This window comes from Oncorhynchus mykiss, chromosome 2 (assembly GCF_013265735.2).
Source record: "Oncorhynchus mykiss isolate Arlee chromosome 2, USDA_OmykA_1.1, whole genome shotgun sequence".
NCBI lineage: Eukaryota > Metazoa > Chordata > Actinopteri > Salmoniformes > Salmonidae > Oncorhynchus > Oncorhynchus mykiss.
This window is the reverse complement of record NC_048566.1, coordinates 72105673-72126744: the sequence shown is the minus strand read 5'-3', so window position 1 is coordinate 72126744 and position 21072 is coordinate 72105673. Positions and strand designations below refer to the sequence as shown.

At 42.2% G+C, this 21072-nt stretch overlaps 1 protein-coding gene across 2 annotated transcripts in view; it reads left to right on the top strand.

Annotated features, from left to right (window-relative positions):
* The window catches only part of LOC110495618 (solute carrier organic anion transporter family member 3A1), a 69442-nt gene extending 48703 nt beyond the window's left edge, over positions 1 to 20739 (top strand). Inside the window, exons 3-10 of one of the 2 annotated variants that reach the window (XM_021570953.2) lie at positions 5819 to 5917; positions 6228 to 6515; positions 13645 to 13809; positions 13982 to 14180; positions 17341 to 17509; positions 18210 to 18382; positions 18524 to 18588; positions 18799 to 20739. In XM_021570953.2, coding sequence (XP_021426628.1) covers positions 5819 to 5917; positions 6228 to 6515; positions 13645 to 13809; positions 13982 to 14180; positions 17341 to 17509; positions 18210 to 18382; positions 18524 to 18588; positions 18799 to 19169 — 1529 coding nt within the window. In that variant the 3' untranslated portion in view covers positions 19170 to 20739. The remainder of the gene's footprint in view (positions 1 to 5818; positions 5918 to 6227; positions 6516 to 13644; positions 13810 to 13981; positions 14181 to 17340; positions 17510 to 18209; positions 18383 to 18523; positions 18589 to 18798) is intronic. The other variant, XM_021570960.2, reaches the window with a different exon arrangement.
* The last annotated feature ends 333 nt before the right edge of the window (positions 20740 to 21072 follow it).

Here is a 21072-nt window from a genome sequence, read left to right as displayed (position 1 = left end):
GCACAGAAGGCATGGTCCTTGAAAAAGGTTGAATGTTGAAATATATTAGGTTTATGACATGTCTTGTGCAACAGATGTAGGATAGTTGAGTGTGATTACCAAGGAGTTAGTGTTTCTGAAAACAGAGAGTTTGATTTAAACTTTGAGCCTGTAAGTGAGTGATTATGGACTTACTTTAAAGGTGTCAGCATGCTTCCCAGCCAAAACAGTTTGATAGAGTTTGTGCATATATTATGATGTCATTCTGTGACGTTTTTGTTTGTTTTGAACTTCGGTGATGGTTTTTTTCGGGTGTTCGGGAACACAGCATTGTTTCTGAAGGCAATCCGAGGTTCAGAGTCCAAGTCTATACCCCTTTGCTGGTCATTGGTCAACTGTAGCGATTCTTCAATAAATTCTTTGTTGTCATTCAAGGAGAGATGACTCGTTTTCATTGAAAAATACTGCACATCTTACATGTAAAATTGCGCGACTAAGATCTCTTCGGCAAAAACGTCAAAATGAATGACAGATTTCTGGCGTTATCTTAAATTAATTCTGACTATTTTGAGGAAGCATATACTGGCTACGGTCTCTAAAAATGGACAAACAGTACTATTGCTGCTTTTAAGGGAGTATGCGAGCTCACTCGTTCGGCACTGAAGCATGCTGACAGCTTAAACGGCAAGCCTCTGAAAGGTGATATCACTAACTGAGTTTTTCTTCTTTGATGTTTCCTGTGGTGAGAACAATGGTGGCGTTGTTGCTATTTGGAAACAACACTCTGTTTCTAAGGAAAAGCTTGAAACAGTGACTGCACAGCACTAATTTGATGCACAACAGGCCATTTAGTGTATACACAAGATGGAAACTGTGCTGGAGTTTCTCCTGACAACGCTGTCAGCATGCATGACAACTTTATTGGCATAATCTGCTCCCTTTGCTTTCGCTCTCCTGCTTTTATTACATTTTTACAACTCTATGTACTATTTTGGGAATAGTTTTGTTCCATGTAGTATTTTATTTGTCTGTCAGGAATGACTTACTGTAGGACACCATGGCTAAGAGTGATCATTCGGTGCATAAGTTATTGTTTCACTGGAATTGACTTGTAGGCTATTCAATCACAGTCAGAGATCAACAATTGTTGTTACAGCTGGTTGGAGAAATAGATGACAGACTACTGGAGTCTGGTTCAAGACTACAGACAAAGTGATTGATCCTAGAGCAGTGTTGGGAACGGTACTTTTAAAAGTAACTTGTTGTGTTACAATGTTACTTGCAATAAAAGTAACTTGTTATGTTACACCGTTACTTACTATGGAAAGTAACTAGTTACATTACTTTTGCGTTACCAAAAACAGAAAACCCTCTGAAGAGGCCTTGCACGTGTTGGTCATTCATTCTTATGCCCAATTGACTATCTTTGAATGGCTTGCATATCCTACTGTCAAAAGCCTAATCTATAACTCTGGGCTATACCAGCTCAAGTAATAACGACAGACGCCATATCCCCTTTACAATACTTAAAATCAATAATATAAAACCATCTTGGCAGTAAAGGGAGAGCTCAAATACAAAGACAAGAGGCTACTGTTTTACACACATACGAACTGGCCAGAGAGATTCTATGTAAAACTATACGATCACATTGTGTAATTGTAGTGCCCTTTCCTTTTATTGTGAAGACAGAGCTGGAGAAATGTAATTTCTTATCAACTGAGCCTAATTTGATCACCTAGCTACGCTGTTTGCTTTATTAACAGACAATAAATGGGTCAATCGCCTGAACCCGATGATCCTGTGTTTGCGTGTGAATCCTGCAAGTAGCATCAGTCAAGATTTGAGGGGTAACATCTGTCCTTTTCTTCTACCAATTTAAAATAATGTGAATACTTCCACGATAAAGGCTATTGTTTCTGCCATCTTGCTAGCTATCTAGCTACCAGCTGCCATGCCAGCTACATGCTGCAACATTCATGCAGATGCAGGAAGAGCGCGAACCATGGCGAATGTAGGATAGGGGGAGTGATTTTAATTTGTTCCAACAAAGAAAAAGGGAAATTATATTGCAAAAGTAACTCGTTATTATTTAAAGGGATAGTTCACCCAAATGACAAAATGCCATATTGGTTTCCTTACCCTGTAAGCAGTCTATGGACTATGACGACAATCCATGCTTTGGTTTAGTTTCCCTGGCACTGTTTCCACATGCTAACGTTTTGTGGCACAAATCCTATTAAAGTCATGGGACCGATATTACCATTTTCCGGGCACGTTGAAATCGTCTATACGTGCTGTAATTTCTAAACCGTTTACCCGATATAGATAAATACCCTCAAATTAAAGCTGACAGTCTGCACTTTAACCCCAAATTCATTATATAATTCCTAATTCAAAGTGCTGGAGTACAGAGCCAAAACAACAAAAAATCTGTCAGTCCCAATACTTTTGGAGCTCACTGTAGCTGTGTCTCTATTTGCCTTCAACCAACAGGCAATGTTGGCCTTACTGCCAACCTCCCAGACAACCAGGGTTTTTCCTAGGTCTCAGGAAGAAGCAATATGTTTTGTTCCCAGCTTGACAACCCTAAAGCAAACACTCCAGACTTCCCTCTCTTTATCCAGACAAAGTGACCTGATTTGTCCTGTGTTATGACAGGAACAATGTGCAGTACTTTATTGCTGTGCCTTGCCTAGGAGAAACATAGTCATTTACTGAGAGAAAAACCTTACAAGCCAGTAATGTGAAACATATAACCTATGGATTACAAAAACCACAAAAACTGATGTGTTTGAATGTGCATTTTAATTCCTACTTAGGTTTAAGTGGTATGGTGGTATGTTCAGGAAGCAGGGTCTCATTGTCAGTATTCACAGTGATGTACATGTATATACTAGGGATGCACGATATATCGGTAAGCATATTGGAATCGGCCGATATTAGCTAAAAATGTCAACATCGTCATTGGCCCGATGTCTCGTTTAATGCTGATGTGCAAAACCGATGTCAAATCAGACCTATATAACGTAGATAGATGACTTAAGGACGAAAAATATAGAGCTACACATGCAACACATTCCTAACCTAGCTCACAATGTCTGCTGTGTGGATTGAGCAGTCAACAAGTAGAGCAGTCATTTGAAAGAGTAAGAACATTTCAGCGAGACAACTCAAAGACGAATGCCAAGATAATGGGATTCATTGCCCTTGACAATCAACCGTTCTCTGTCGTGGATGATGTTGGCTTTTGCCGACTGGTCGAGCACCGGTAAAGACTTCCGCTATTTTTCATGCTGCCCTACCGGAGTTACACAGCATCCATGAACTACTTGATATGGGCGTCACTGCTATTAGCTTCACGACTGATATTTGGACCAGCGATGTCAGCCCCATGAGCATTATGATTCTGACAGCACAGTGGGTCCACGAGGATGTCCTACTGAGGAAAGCCGTATTGTATGCTCAAGAATGTGCTGGTTCTCATGCCGCTGCTGACATTTCAATGGCATTTGAGAACATGTTTGAAACTTGGGAAACATGAACACTCCTGGCTCCATTCGAACAATTGACTCGAGAAATAAGTTCAACTGTGTCTGCAGCAGACGTGATACCCTGTCATGGCATTGAAACGCCTGCTCAACAAAAATGCCAACACAGACCATCGGGTTAACGTGGAAAACTCTACTAGAGGCTGTGAACAAGGGATTCAATGGCATTCTCTCTGAACCTCTACTTTGTCGACACCATGCTCAATGCTGGGTACAAGGACCGCTACTTCAATGCAGACAAGAAACAGGGTTTATGTGAAATGTTACAGACATGGCTGGACAAGATGGTAACGGACACAGTGACAGTGCACACTGAGGAAGAGAGGCCACAGACAGACAGAGCTGAAACTTCACTGCTTGACATGTACGATGAAATCCTGGTGAGACTGAATAAATGAACAACGAAACAGCACGGCAAGTAAGTGAAAGAAATATGTGTGTGTGTGTGTGTGTTTCAACTATTTAACTGTACTCGAATGCTTAAAACGCTGCTAAAATGTTAAAAATCGGTTATCGGTGTCGTTTTCTTTTTGGCAAGGAAAATATTGGATATCAGTATCGGCCAAAAATGACATGTCGGTACATCCCTAGTATATACAGCTTTGATCTAAGTCAGTGTAATTTAGTGAATGGTGAAACTGACTCATATTTTCCATACATGCTCATTAATTGGCTGCTCAAGGTGTATGCATAACATCTGTCATGCTGACTGGAGCTGGGTTCCCATCGGTGCTAGGTCTGACCCGGAGCCAGCACGGCAAATGTCAGGCGGGTGCTCCACTCAGTCGTGCTCCTGCTCCCTTCCCTTCCTCTCTCCGCCCCTCGCTTTAATGGAGCACAACTACAAAGGGAGCTGGGATAGCAAGGAATGCTACTGCTTTTGTGTATCTCTAAATCATCACAATTAGTCAACCAGCTAGGGCGTAATATCACACCTCTGCTTAAGTGTTCTCTGCACTTTCTAGAAAGGGAAGTGGGATACCTAGTCAGTTGCACAACTGAATAGATTCAACCGAAATAGCACTGTTTCGTAATCATTTTGTTTGTCCTTTGTTTGCACATTTTAAAGTAAAGTGAAATTCCAGTAAACTCATTGCTGGATTAAAACATGACTATTTTAGGGTTTAAACCCATAATGCACCCATAATGCATAATCTGACTACCATGCACTAGTGGGAAAAGGGAAACACTCGGCAAACATACTTTATCTTGTGCAGGCCTGATGAAAAAGAGAGACTGACATTTACAGTATCTGTGTTTTTTTGGCTGTGAATGGACTTGGGTGAAGTCCATTGGGTGTTGGGTGAAGTGCTGCCTGTCGAACCCCCTCCCAATGTCTGTCTGCCCATCAGGCGTTTCAAACAGCACCTGCCAAAGCTCAGTGTTACGCTAAGTGTCATTTTATTTCAGTAATAGCATGGCCATGGGCTCTGAGCCTCCACAGCACAAGACCTAACTGGCCTGAGCTTCAGCTAGAGGCTCTGGGGAGTGTCAGTTGGTCCAGGAGCTGCTTACTGCTTTAACCCACGTTATCCATAATATCCAATGCCTGTCTCACTAACACATTCAAATGTGATGTTTTGTTTCCACTTTCAATCAATCAGTTTACATTAAATGAGACAATGTGTCGAAAGATAAAAGGAGATTAGGTGACCAAATAAAGCCTCCCAGGTCTTCATAAGCGCTGGCTCTTTGTCCACCTCTGTCTGTCTGACTCCGTGTGCCAGGCTCTCATCCACCCTGTGACAGATAACACTTTAATGAGGATGTGTGGTCCCACAGTCCTGCTTCAGCTGGTCACACTATTAGAGCTGGGAAGTTTGTAGATTTTGACTGTTTTATAGTAGGTCTCTTTTATATAAAGTTTTTTTTTCTTTTCGATATGCACAGTATGTAGAGCAAGTATAATTTCTCTCATTATTGTATGGCATCAGTGGGTTGATGATTGTCCAAATCTGTCTGGTTGGGATCAGAGGTGATACACATGTTTAAGTGCAGTTCAATACAGTTTCCTTGACTCTGGCTCATTTTTTTTGGCGTAATTATTTACATAGCATGCTTAAATACAACATTTGTCCTTACAATGAAATAGTCCCTTGATTACGGCCCTCTGCATTATCAAGCTTGCCCCATACTGCCCTCTGGAAAAAGCCATGGATTAGTGAACATGGTTCACCACCTTGTGGTTGAGTTTAGAATTGTTACATTTCATCCATGAGATAGTTAACATGTTGTCTACTGTACTACTATAAAGCCTTATCTCTCTATTTGTCTCCATGTCATTCCAGGGATCGTCTTCTCTACTTTGGTGTTTGGGCCTGCCTGTGGTTTCCTCCTGGGGTCTCTCTGCACCAAGTTCTATGTGGACTTCCTCTTCATCGACACCAGTGAGTTACTGGGAAATACAACCTCACATCACTCCCAACACTGTTCTATGGAAAAGCAATTAAGAAGTCCATTAACCTAGCAACACATAATTAGAGCTAAGTACTTTGTTATTCAAGGTAAGCCAAAATAATGTTAATTTGGTTTATTAACATTATATAATTATGATTGAATTATGAGCCTATAATCTAATTGTTAAATTAACACTCTCCCTCTAGAATCTAACATTGGAATTCCTCAGTAGTTGAATATAAGTCAAGAGGCAAATATTTTCCTCTCAATATTTAGTCTGATAAGTGTTTGTCTGCACAGGTAAACTGGACATCACTTCTGATGACCCTCGGTGGATCGGAGCCTGGTGGGGAGGCTTCCTCCTGTGTGGTGCCTTGCTCTTTTTCTCATCCCTCTTCATGTTTGGCTTCCCCCAAACCCTGTCAGACCGAGAGAAGGACAGGGACGGTGGAGGGGAAAGTGAACAGGCCATGCTCCCCTCTACCTCTCTGCCCCTGGACTATAATGAGATGCCCAAGTCAAGCAACGGGGTCGTACACAATAACCATGAGCCTGTCAACGGCCCCACCTGCTTTCAGCAGCTCAGGGGTGAGTTTTTTTTTTCTGTCCATTTATATTGCATTTAGTATTTGTTCTGTTAAATTAACACTTGTTATGTATTGTATATAGTGTAGCACAGCACTTGTTCTCCATCTGTATCCCACCAGGATTTGTTAGAGTACCTCACAATCAAATGCTGACCGTATTACCTCCCAAGAGTATATTCCCCCTCAAGCCGATACTATGACGATCCTCAAGGAACAAACTGGAAACAACATATCCTGAGGCCGCATTTATTGTTTCTGAGGATTTTAACAAAGCAAATTTGAGGAAAATGTTACTGAAGTTCTATCAACACATTGTCTGAAGTACTCGCGCATCAAAAACTCGACCATTGTGACTCCCCCTTCCGGGATGGCTACAAGGCCCGCCCCCACACTCCCTTCGGCAAATCAGATCACGACTCCATCCTACTCGTCCCTTCCTATAGGCAGAAACTCAAACAGGAAGTACCCATGCTAAGGTCTATTCAACGTTGGTCTGACCAATCGGAATCCATTCTTCAAGATTGTTTTGATCATGCGGACTGGGATATGTTCCGGGTATCCTCTGAGAATAACACTGACGTATACACGGACACAGTGACTGAGTTCATCAGGAAGTGTATGGGGACATTGTTCCCTCTGTGACTATTAAAAACCTACCCAAACCAGAAACAGTGGATAGATGGCAGCATTCAAGGACTGTGGGCTCTAGCGCTCTGTGGCCGACGTGAGTTAGACATTTAAGCATGTTAACCCTCGCAAGTCTGCGGCCCCGACATCATCCCTAAACTCCTCCTCAGAGCTTCCGCAGACCAGCTGGCTGGAGTGTTTTCGTACATATTCAATCTCTCTTATTCCAGTCTGCTGTCCCCACTTGCTTCAAGACGTCCACCATTGTTTCTGTACCAAAGAAAGCAAAGGTGACTAAACTAAATTAGTATTTCCCCGTAGCACTAACTTCTGTCATCATGAAATGCTTTAAGAGGCTAGTTAAGGATCATATCACCTCCACCTGGAGGTGAGGGCCCTAGCGGAGTGGTGCAAGGAAAATAACCTCTCCCTCAACGTCAGCAAAATTAAGGAGCTGATCGTAGACTTCAGGAAACTGCAGAGGGAGCACATGCCTCTAACCACATCAACGGGACCACAGTGGAGAAGGTGAAAAGCTTCAAGTTCCTTGGAGTACACATCACTGACAATTTTAAATGGTCCACCCACACAGACAGTGTGGTGAAGAAGGCACAACAGCGCCTCTTCAACCTCAGCAGGCTGAAGAAATTTGGCTTGGCCCCTAAGACCCTCACAAACTTTTACAGATGCACAATTGAAAGCATCCTGTCAGGCTGTATCACCACCTGATATGGCAACTGCACCGCCCGCAACCGCAGGGCTCTCCAGAGGGTGGTGCGGTATGCCCAACGCATCACCGGGAGCATTCTGCCTGCGTTCCAGGACACTTACAGCACCCAATGTCACAGGAAGGCCAAAAATATCATCAAGGACATCATCCACCCGAGCCACGGCCTGTTCACCCCGCTATCGTCCAGAAGGTGAGGTCAGTGCAGGTGCACCAAAGCTGGGACTGAGAGACTGAAAAACAGCTTCTATCTCAAGGCTGTCAGACTGTTAAATAGACATCACTAGCCAGCTACCATCCGGTTACTCAACACTGCACCTTAGAGGCTGCTGCCCTATGTACATAGAAATGGAATCACTGGTCACTTTAATAATGTTTACATACTGCTTTACTAATTTCATATGTATATGCTGTATTTTACTGTATTTTAGTCAATGCCATTCCGACATTGCTCATCCTAATATATACAGTGCCTTGCGAAAGTATTTGGCCCCCTTGAACTTTGCGACCTTTTGCCACATTTCAGGCTTCAAACATAAAGATATAAAACTGTATTTTTTTGTAAAGAATCAACAACAAGTGGGACACAATCATGAAGTGGAACGACATTTATTGGATATTTCAAACTTTTTTAACAAATAAAAAACTGAAAAATTGGGCGTGCAAAATTATTCAGCCCCTTTACTTTCAGTGCAGCAAACTCTCTCCAGAAGTTCAGTGAGGATCTCTGAATGATCCAATGTTGACCTAAATGACTAATGATGATAAATACAATCCACCTGTGTGTAATCAAGTCTCCGTATAAATGCACCTGCACTGTGATAGTCTCAGAGGTCCGTTAAAAGCGCAGAGAGCATCATGAAGAACAAGGAACACACCAGGCACGTCCGAGATACTGTTGTGAAGAAGTTTAAAGCCGGATTTGGATACAAAAAGATTTCCCAAGCTTTAAACATCCCAAGGAGCACTGTGCAAGCGATAATATTGAAATGGAAGGAGTATCAGACCACTGCAAATCTACCAAGACCTGGCCGTCCCTCTAAACTTTCAGCTCATACAAGGAGAAGACTGATCAGAGACGCAGCCAAGAGGCCCATGATCACGCTGGATGAACTGCAGAGATCTACAGCTGAGGTGGGAGACTCTGTCCATAGGACAACAATCAGTCATATATTGCACAAATCTGGCCTTTATGGAAGAGTGGCAAGAAGAAAGCCATTTCTTAAAGATATCCATAAAAAGTGTTGTTTAAAGTTTGCCACAAGCCACCTGGGAGACACACCAAACATGTGGAAGAAGGTGCTCTGGTCAGATGAAACCAAAATTGAACTTTTTGGCAACAATGCAAAACGTTATGTTTGGCGTAAAAGCAACACAGCTCATCACCCTGAACCACCATCCCCACTGTCAAACATGGTGGTGGCAGCATCATGGTTTGGGCCAGCTTTTCTTCAGCAGGGACAGGGAAGATGGTTAAAATTGATGGGAAGATGGATGGAGCCAAATACAGGACCATTCTGGAAGAAAACCTGATGGAGTCTGCAAAAGACCTGAGACTGGGACGGAGATTTGTCTTCCAACAAGACAATGATCCAAAACATAAAGCAAAATCTACAATGGAATGGTTCAAAAATAAACATATCCAGTTGTTAGAATGGCCAAGTCAAAGTCCAGACCTGAATCCAATCGAGAATCTGTGGAAAGAACTGAAAACTGCTGTTCACAAATGCTCTCCATCCAACCTCACTGAGCTCGAGCTGTTTTGCAAGGAGGAATGGGAAAAAATGTCAGTCTCTCGATGTGCAAAAAACTGATAGAGACATACCCCAAGCGACTTACAGCTGTAATCGCAGCAAAAGGTGGCGCTACAAAGTATTAACTTAAGGGGGCTGAATAATTTTGCACGCCCAATTTTTCAGTTTTTGATTTGTTTAAAAAGGTTGAAATATCCAATAAATGTCGTTCCACTTCATGATTGTGTCCCACTTGTTGTTGATTCTTCAAAAAAATATACAGTTTTATATCTTAATGTTTGAAGCCTGAAATGTGGCAAAAGGTCGCAAAGTTCAAGGGGGCCGAATACTTTCGCAAGGCACTGTATATATTTGTTAATTCAGTGACATGCTTACTTACGGACCCTTCCCAACAATGCAGAGAGAAAATGTTTGAAAAAATACACAATAAGTAAGGACAACTTGTCCATATACACTGGTTACCAGTACCAAGTTGATTTGTAGGGCTATGAGGTAATTGAGGTAGGTACAGTTGAAGTCGGAAGTTTACATACACTTTGGTTGGAGTCATTAAAGCTCATTTTTCAACCACTCCACAAATTTCTTGTTAATTAACAAACTATAGTTTTGGCAAGTCGGTTAGGACATCTACTTTGTGCATGACACAAGTCATTTTTCCAACAATTATTTACAGACAGATTATTTCACTTATAATTCACTGTATCACAATTCCAGTGGGTCAGAAGTTTACATACACTAAGTTGAAAAACTGCGTTGAAATGTATTTCAAATCAAATGTATTTATAAAGCCCTTCTTACATCAGCTGATGTCACAAAGTGCTGTACAGAAACCCAGCCTAGACACAAGTAATTTTTCCAACAATTGTTTACAGACAGATTATTTCACTTATAATTCACTGTCAGCCTAAAACCCCAAACAATGCAGGTGTAAAAGCACAGTGTCTAGGAAAAACTCCCTAGAAAGGCCAGGACCTAGGAAGAAACCTAGAGAGGAACCAGGCTGTGAGGGGTGGCCAGTCCTCTTCTGGCTGTGCCGGGTGGAGATTATAAAAGAACATGGCCACGATGTTCAAATGTTCATAGATGACCAGCAGGGTCAAATAATAATAATCACAGTGGTTGTCGAGGGTGCAACAGGTCAGCACCTCAGGAGTAAATGTCAGTTGGCTTTTCATAGCCGATCATTCAGAGTATCTAGTATCTCTAGACTCTAGTATCTCTAGACTCCTGCTGTCTCTAGAGAGTTGAAAACAGCAGGTCTGGGACAAGCTAGCACATCCGGTGAACAGGTCAGGGTTCCATAACCGCAGGCAGAACAGTTGAAACTGGAGCAGCAGCACGGCCAGGTGGACTGGGGACAGCAAGGAGTCATCAGGTCAGGTAGTCCTGAGGCATGGTCCTAGGGTGCAGGTCCTCCGAAAGAGAGAGAGAGAAAGAGAGAATTAGAGAGAGCATACTTAAATTTGCACAGGACACCAGATGAGACAGGATAAATACTCCAGATATAACAGACTGACCCTAGCCCCCCACACATAAACTACTGCAGCATAAATACTGGAGGCTGAGACAGGAGGGGTCGGGAGACACTGTGGCCCCGTCCGACGATACCTCCGGACAGGGCCAAACAGGCAGGACATAACCCCACCCACTTTGCCAAAGCACAGCCCCCACACCACTAGAGGGATATCTTCAACCACCAACTTACCATCCTGAGACAAGGCCAAGTATAGCCCACAAAGATCTCCGCCACGGAGATTGTGCCGTATTTGTCTAAGGTGTATGTAAACTTCCGACTTCAACTGTAGGGGCAAATGTAGAATCTTAATTTGATCACTTTTTTTGCTGAGAATTTTCCTGCACCTCAGGAAATGCAAACTTGTAGTATATTCAAGATTTTTAAAGGCTTCTAAGGTTAGTAATTTCCACTTAAAAATGTCAGACTTGATTTGCCCTAACGAAAAATGTATCTACCCTCGCAACTTTTTTAAATACATTATTATCCACATAATAATTCACATTTCCCATTGCTGTAGGATTATTTTATTTCATGAAAATGTTCTTTCTCAAAACTGCGATTTGAAAAACACAGTTCCAGATTCTGTTTTGTAAAGTCTGGACTGTTGAGTCTGATAAGTAATCTGGGGGTAGTGTACGATATACAGTGCCTTGCGAAAGTATTCGGCCCCCTTGAACTTTGCGACCTTTTGCCACATTTCAGGCTTCAAACAGAAAGATATAAAACTGTATTTTTTGTGAAGAATCAACAACAAGTGGGACACAATCATGAAGTGGAACGACATTTATTGGATATTTCAAACTTTTTTAACAATTCAAAAACTGAACAATTGGGCGTGCAAAATTATTCAGCCCCTTTACTTTCAATGCAGCAAATTCTCTCCAGAAGTTCAGTGAGGATCTCTGAATGATCCAATGTTGACCTAAATGACTAATGATGATAAATACAATCCACCTGTGTGTAATCAAGTCTCCGTATAAATGCACCTGCACTGTGATAGTCTCAGAGGTCCGTTAAAAGCGCAGAGAGCATCATGAAGAACAAGGAACACACCAGGCAGGTCCGAGATACTGTTGTGAAGAAGTTTAAAGCCGGATTTGGATACAAAAAGATTTCCCAAGCTTTAAACATCCCAAGGAGCACTGTGCAAGTGATAATATTGAAATGGAAGGAGTATCAGACCACTGCAAATCTACCAAGACCTGGCCGTCCCTCTAAACTTTCAGCTCATACAAGGAGAAGACTGATCAGAGATGCAGCCAAGAGGCCCATGATCACTCTGAATGAACTGCAGAGATCTACAGCTGAGGTGGGAGACTCTGTCCATAGGACAACAATCAGTCGTATATTGCACAAATCTGGCCTTTATGGAAGAGTGGCAAGAAAGCCATTTCTTAAAGATATCCATAAAAAGTGTTGTTTAAAGTTTGCCACAAGCCACCTGGGAGACACACCAAACATGTGGAAGAAGGTGCTCTGGTCAGATGAAACCAAAATTGAACTTTTTGGCAACAATGCAAAACGTTATGTTTGGCGTAAAAGCAACACAGCTGAACACACCATCCCCACTGTCAAACATGGTGGTGGCAGCATCATGGTTTGGGCCTGCTTTTCTTCAGCAGGGACAGGGAAGATGGTTAAAATTGATGGGAAGATGGATGGAGCCAAATACAGGACCATTCTGGAAGAAAACCTGATGCAGTCTGCAAAAGACCTGAGACTGGGACGGAGATTTGTCTTCCAACAAGACAATGATCCAAAACATAAAGCAAAATCTACAATGGAATGGTTCAAAAATAAACATATCCAGGTGTTAGAATGGCCAAGTCAAAGTCCAGACCTGAATCCAATCGAGAATCTGTGGAAAGAACTGAAAACTGCTGTTCACAAATGCTCTCCATCAAACCTCACTGAGCTCGAGCTGTTTTGCAAGGAGGAATGGGAAAAAATGTCAGTCTCTCGATGTGCAAAACTGATAGAGACATACCCCAAGCGACTTACAGCTGTAATCGCAGCAAAAGGTGGCGCTACAAAGTATTAACTTAAGGGGGCTGAATAATTTTGCACGTCCAATTTTTCAGTTTTTGATTTGTTAAAAAAGTTTGAAATATCCAATAAATGTTGTTCCACTTCATGATTGTGTCCCACTTGTTGTTGATTCTTCACAAAAAAATACAGTTTTATATCTTTATATTTGAAGCCTGAAATGTGGCAAAAGGTTGCAAAGTTCAAGGGGGCCGAATACTTTCGCAAGGCACTGTATGTTGTCTGTTATGAGAAAAGAAAGCAAGGGACTTAAATCCTCTGCTTCTACTGAAATTATGTAGCTTTTTACTAGTTATGAGGAAAGAATAAAATAAATTCCACATACAAATTACAAAATGTTTTCAGATTTTTATATGAACCTTTCACCAGTTTAGTGTAACTGGCAGATTTTTTATTTATAGCGAGAGAGAGATGTCTGTGTCCATGTGATGCTTTGATATTAAGGATCTTCTCTTTTCAGTGATCCCTAAAGTGACCAAGCACCTCCTGTCCAACCCAGTGTATACCTGCATCACGCTGGCTGCCTGTATGGAGATTGGTGTAGTGGCTGGCTTCGCTGCCTTCCTGGGGAAGTACCTGGAGCAGCAGTTTAACCTCACAACCTCTTCAGCCAATCAACTACTAGGTGAGTGGCATGCACATGCACGACACACACACATTCTCTCTCACATACACACACATACATACAGCCCCAGACCCCCTGGTGCCACACAGTAGACAGAGAGCAGTACAATGAGAAGCATCAGTGCAGTATATGAGAAGGAGATTAGCTTAACCTGGTGGTATTAACTCTCCAGGTATGACGGCCATCCCCTGTGCTTGTCTGGGCATATTCCTGGGGGGGCTTCTGGTCAAGAAGCTGAACCTCTCAGCCCTGGGGGCCATTCGCATGGCCATGCTGGTCAACCTGATCTCCACCGCCTGCTACGTCTCCTTCCTCTTCCTTGGTTGTGACACAGGACCTGTCGCTGGGGTGACCATCCCCTATGGCAACGAGTAAGAACAGCCTGTACATACACTGGTTTAGCATATGTAATAGCAGTGCTCCTGTTGGGGGCAGGGTGGTTGATGAAAGTGGGAACAAAGCCACACTCTGACTACGGAAACATTTGTCAGAATATACGTTTTACTAAATCTGTTTCCACCCATTTTTTATTTTTATATTTGTATTTTTTAAATAACAATTATAGGATAATAGCTTGTAGGGGAATGTGGGGTAAGTTGAACTATTCAGCATTATTCTGTCAAGGAAAATATAGTATTCTTTCTAACAAAGATATCTACAAACACTACCGTTCAAAAGTTTGTGGTCACTTAGAAATGTTCTTGTTTTTGAAAGATAAGCAAATGTTTTGTCCATTTTAAAATAACATCAAATTGATCATAAATACAGTGTAGACATTGTTAATGTTGTAAATGACTATTGAAACGACAGATTTTTTTAAATGGAATATCTACATAGGTGTACAGAGGCCCATTATCAGCAACACTCGCCCCCTCATCTGACCATAATTCCATCCTCCTGATTCCTGCTTACAGGCATAAACTAAAGCAGGTAGCACCAGTGACTCAGTCAATAAAGAAGTGGTCAGATGACGCAGATGCTAAACAACAGGACTGTTTTGCTTGCACAGACTGGAATATGTTCCGGGATTCCTCCGATGGCATTGAGGAGTACACCACATCAGTCATTGGCTTCATCAATAAGTGCATCGATGACATTGTCCCCACAGTGACTGTACGTACATAACCCAACCAGAAACCATGGATTACAGGCAACATCCACACTGAGCTAAAGGCTAGAGCTGCCACTTTCAAGGAGCGGGACTCTAACCCAGACGCTTATAAGAAATCCCGCTACGACCTCAGACGAACCATCAAACAGGCAAGTGCCAATACAGGACTAAGATTGAATCGTACTACACTGGCTCCGACGCTCGTCGGATGTGGCAGGGCCTGCAAACAATTACTGACTACAAAGGGAAGCACAGCCGAGAGCTGCCCAGAGACATGAGCCTACCAGACGAGCTAAACTACGTCTATACTCGCTTCGAGGCAAGCACTGAAACATGCATGAGAGCATCAGCTGTTCCGGACGACTGTGTGATCACTCTCTCTGCAGCCGATGTGAGTAAGACCTTTAACCAGGCCAACATTCACAAGGCCGCAGGGCCAGACATATTACCAGGACGTGTCTTCACTGACATTTTCAACATGTCCCTGATTGAGTCTGTAATGCCAACATGTTTCAAGCAGACCACCATAGTCCCTGTGTCCAAGAACACTAAGGCAACCTGCCTAAATGACTACAGACCGGTAGCACTCACATTGGTAACCATAAAGTGCTTTGAAAGGCTGGTCATGGCTCACTTTAACACCATTATCCCAGAAACCCTAGACCCACTTCAATTTGTATTCCCGCTCAAACAGATCAACAGATGATGCAATCTCTATTGCACTCCACACTGCCCTTTCCTACCTAGACAAAAGGAACACCTACGTGAGAATGCTGTTCATTGACTACAGCTCAGCGTTCAACACCATAGTGCCCTCAAAGCTCATCACTAAGCTAAGGACCCTGGTACTAAACACCTCCCTCTGCAACTGGATCCTGGATTTCCTGACGGGCCCCCACTGGTGGTAGGGGTAGGAAACAACACATCTGCCACGCTGATCCTCAACACTGGAGCCCCTTAGGGGTGCATGCTCAGTCCCCTTCTGTACTCCCTATTCACCCACGTCTGCATGGCCAGACACGACTCCAACAGCATCATTAAGTTTGCAGATGACACAACAGTGGTAGGCCTGATCACTGACAACGATGAGACAGAATATAGAGAGGAAGTCAGAAACCTGGCCTAGTGGTGCCAGAATAGCAACCTATCCCTCAACGTAATCAAGACAAAGGAGATGATTGTTGACTACAGGAAAAGGAGGACTGAAAAATTGTCAAAGACTCCAGCCACCCCAGTCATAGACTGTTCTCTCTGCTACCGCATGGCAAGCGGGTCCGGAGCGCCAAGTCTAGGCGCTATGTGATGGTCTGGGGGTGCTTTGGTGGTGGTAAAGTGGAAGATTTGTACAGGGTAAAAGGGGACTTGAAGAAGGAAGGCTATCACTCCATTTTGCAACGCCATGCCATACACTGTGGACGGCGCTTAATTGGAGCCAATTTCCTCTTGCAACAGGACAATGACCCAAAGCACAGCTCCAAACTATGCAAGAACTATTTAGGGATGAAGCAGTCAGCTGGTATTCAGTCTATAATGGAGTGGCCAGCACAGTCACCGGATCTCAACCCTATTGAGATGCTGTGGGAGCAGCTAGACCATATGGTACGTAAGAAGTGCCCATCAAGCCAATCCAACTTGTGGGAGGTGCTTCAGGAAGCATGGGGTGAAATCTCTTCAGATTACCTCAACAAATTGACAACTAGAATGCCAAAGGTCTGCAAGGCTGTAATTGCTGCAAATGGAGGATTCTTTGATGAAAGCAAAGTTTGAAGGACACAATTATTACTTCAATTAAAAATCATTATTTATAACCTTGTCAACGTCTTGACTATATTTCCTATTCATTTTGCAACTCATTTCATAATGCCTTGCATTACGCCTGGGACACTTCAATTTGCTCAACTTGCCAACTGCTCAACCATTGGCTCAACTTAGCTCATGGCCTTTGGCTCAATTTACCCAAAGGCAAACATTTAGACTATATTAGACAACACAGCTACAAGGATGCACTTTCATGCTAGGTTTAGGACCTCATATTGAAGCTTATAGAGACCCCAACTGATTTATAGAACAATCTAACACAAAAAAATTATTTGACTTTGTGAAAATCTGTTTTTTGGACTTAACTTGCTTACCAATTTTTCCTTGTAGTTTCTTCCTTCACAAACTCCATGAAATTATGACCCCTTTCTAAATATTTGGTCAAATGATTCATTTGTCTATGATTTCCTAGAAACAGGGATGGCTCAACGTCCCATTTTGCTCAACTTACCCTACACTCACCAACTGGAAATGTGCTTTGCACTGTTTAACTTGTTTATTTAGGGACATAGTAACATTCCTATATGTGCACAGTATAGTCTGAACAGCTGTTTGTATCTCTCTCGCTTCCTCTCTCTTTCTTTCTCTCCATCTCTCTCCAGGACACTGCAGGTGGGCGAGAAACCAGAGGTCCCCTGCATGAGTAACTGTAACTGCTACACCTCCTCAGTCAGCCCGGTGTGCGGCTCCAACGGAGTCACCTACCTGTCCTCCTGCTTTGCAGGCTGCACTACAACAGTGAGCACAGGCATCTACCCCCCTCTGGCTCAGGTCATTACCCTGGAAGCCTTCCACCCTCACCTCTCTGCTTCCCATTATGTCCTGTGATAGATGGAGGCATTCACCACAGCCCAAATGCTAGATCATTAAAGAACAGAGCAGCCATCCTAGAAATAGAATCCCTGGGAATGAACACAATGTTCTGTCTTATGAGCAACTGTGGACCAGTAGAGTATGTTGTCTCCAATGCTCCCATGTACCATACAGATGCCCTGATGTTATGTTACCCTTAATTAAACCAAAGTGACTTCCATCATGGCCTTCATGCACATCAAACTGTGACAAATCCTTAGCTTTTCAATGGCAATGTTGCGTCTAGAGATCCTACAACTAGATGGTCTTCATCGTTACAACTTAATCTGTATTTAGATGCTTCGCCCCATGCTGTGAACCGAAGCAGGCTGTGGATGAATGTTCTTTATCACACTCCTCTCACTTTTATGAATCATAGGTATTTTCTCTGTGTTACTGTGTGTAGTTAGAGCAGTGACCTTTCTACATATGAAATCTCTGGATTGTTATTATCACTGCACAAACAGAGTCACCACCATTCGCCATTTTACATTTCCCCAACAACCTACATATAGAGAGATGGAAGAGATGTGAGAATGCCGTGTTGTATCTGTGTTCATCTGGCTTGTTGTCACATAAAGTAATACTAATGCAGATATACCTATTCTCTTGTCTTCAGAATTTGACAGGGTGTACATGTATATCCAGTGACAGTGAAATGGCCACAGCTGTCCCAGGGAAGTGTCCCAGTCCAGGCTGCCAGGAGGCCTTCCTCACCTTCCTCTGTGTCATCTGTGCCTGCTGTATGATCGGCTCCATGGCTCAGACACCCTCCGTCATCATCCTCATCAGGTAACACCACTGGAATTCACCTTAACACCATGCCATAACATGGCCAGTAGAACCCAGTCAAAATGTAGAGAGGGTGTACTTTACTCAGACATCTTTCTCTTTCCTGTGTGTAACAAATACTGCTTCTCCTTCTCTTCCTAGGACTGTGAGCCCTGAGCTGAAATCATATGCTCTTGGAGTTTTGTTTCTCTTGCTGCGACTACTTGGTAAGTTATAGTACTGTTACACTTACATCTGAACTAGTCAGGCTGCACTGTTACATTACTTTGTTTATAAATCAAACATACTGGGGTTTCAGATGCTACAGTTTGTCGACCAGTACTGGTGTAATGTTAAGGCTAAAGTATTGATTTCTTCACTTGTAGAGATGAAAAGCTTGTGCTGCTGATGTAATCCTCTCCTCACCTGTTTTGTAGGATTCATCCCCCCTCCTCTGATCTTTGGTGCTGGGATTGACTCAACTTGCCTTTTCTGGAGTACAGAGTGTGGGGATAAGGGAGCCTGCCTGCTGTACGACAATATCGCCTACAGACATCTGTACGTGAGCCTGGCCATCGGTCTTAAGGTCACCGCCTTCATTCTGTACACCACCACCTGGTACTGTTTACGCAAGAACTATAAGAAATACATAAAAAATCATGAGGGCTATACGACACCAACCGAACTGTTCCCCTCCAGTCTCACAATGGACAACATGAAGGATGGGAGTCAGATCCCAAACAAGACAACGTTTATATACAACCTAGAGGACCATGAGTTGTGCGAAAACATGGAGTCGGTTTTATAGTTTCTGAACCATCCAAAGGACTATCTGCTACATTCATTATTAAATAAGTTCATAAATGACGATCATCCTCCTTTGTATTTTTTTTTATTCAACATTAGAATGTTTTCTATCTGAAGTCCTATACGGGCCCTGGAAGACTGTTGCTGCTCTCTTCTCCTTGGTAACCTTTGATAGAGGCCATTTTGTTTGTAGAGGTGTTATCAGCAAGGGTATAGTCCAGTACCAGTGAACTCTGTTGTGATTGTTAGTAGAAGACAACTACTGTCTGGCTCTGTCCTGCTCCTAGGTGATTAGATGGTCAATATTATGCTACTGTTATAGGCGCCATACTTCTACTCGCCCAAGTATAACATGGATCCAGTCACTGAAAATGACGGGACCTGTTTGGTCAGTTTCACTATGGGTTACATTTCGTTCCCTTCCACCATGGAACCAAGACATAAGTATAAATGATAGGACGTTTCTCCACGTTGCCAAGAATATATAAATAAAGAGATGTTGTGTCATTATGTGTTGCATAATATACGTTTTATTTTGATGAAACAAACAGAGAGCTTTCTCATGTACTATATAGTGGAGAAAGTAGAGCGCTTATATAGGACAATGTTCTAACGTTACTGTATGCATTCAGTGTCAGAATGAAGTTCAGTGGTAGTAGCTGAAATGGTGTTAATGTCAGCATACACTGTACAAAAACAGTACTCTTACTGGAACACAGACACTGTTTCTGACTATAAACATAGAATTGAGTTTGTCTTTCTATGGGTTCAAATGTTATATTATTCATATACATTTCTATCATTGTGAAAGAGATAAATCTGTCTTTTTGCACAGTCCTTTCTGAATGTTGTAAAAGTTTCTTTGCCTTTCTATTTACATGTTTTATTTGCTTAGTTTATTTAACCCTAATATGTCTTAATATGAGGGATTATCCAGATAAGAAGTATTATTTATGTTTTGAGGGGGGCTTTTGCACCATAGTAGAAAAGCAAAGAATGGAAAATCAACAAGTCTTTCTGTGTGTGTTATTATGACATCTCTTCAAGCTAAACAATGAAGATTCAAGTTTATATATTTGTACTGTAAATGTGAGGTTCAGAATGTTGTATTAGAATTAACTAAACTGAGATGATAATATAGGAATTTGACATTTAATTATAAAAAAAAGGTTTAGTTGTGATATGCATCACACAAAATGGGAGCCAATGTCATAACAAGAGAGGAATAAGAAACAAAGTTCAAAGCCAACTACACCAGTGCTTTGCGTAGGGCAGAGCAGAACTGCTTGTTACTTCAGAGCATGCAGAATCTGCATGTGAATTCACACAAAAGGTACTGGGAGTAATTTATATGCAATGGCTGATAATCCTACAAGGTAATAGGCATTCTTATTTTGTTATCCCTTGACATCATTTTTTGAAGACCCTCAAGGCCTGATGGCACACCTAACTTCTTTTACAGTTTCTCTACAGCAAAACTTTTAGCATTGTCCCTTTTCTTACACTTTTTTGTATGGCAGGATATAATTTATTTTACTCTGGAAATAAAATTATTTTTCAGATAATAATCCAGACATGGTGTCATTTTCACTTTATTTCTTTACAGGGAAAATATCAAATCAAATGTTAATAGTCACATGCGCCGACTACAACAGTGAAACAACAGTGAGCCCCTAACCAACAATGCAGTTTAAAAAAATATGGATAAGAATAAGAAATAAAAGTAACAAGTAATTAAGAGTAGCAGTAAAATAACAATAGCGAGACTATATACATGTGGGGGTACGGGAACAGAGTTAATGTATGGGGGCACCGGTTAGTTGAGGTAATATGTACATGTAGGTAGAGTTATTAAAGTGACTGTGCATAGATGATAACAACAGAGAGTAGCAGTGGTATAAAAG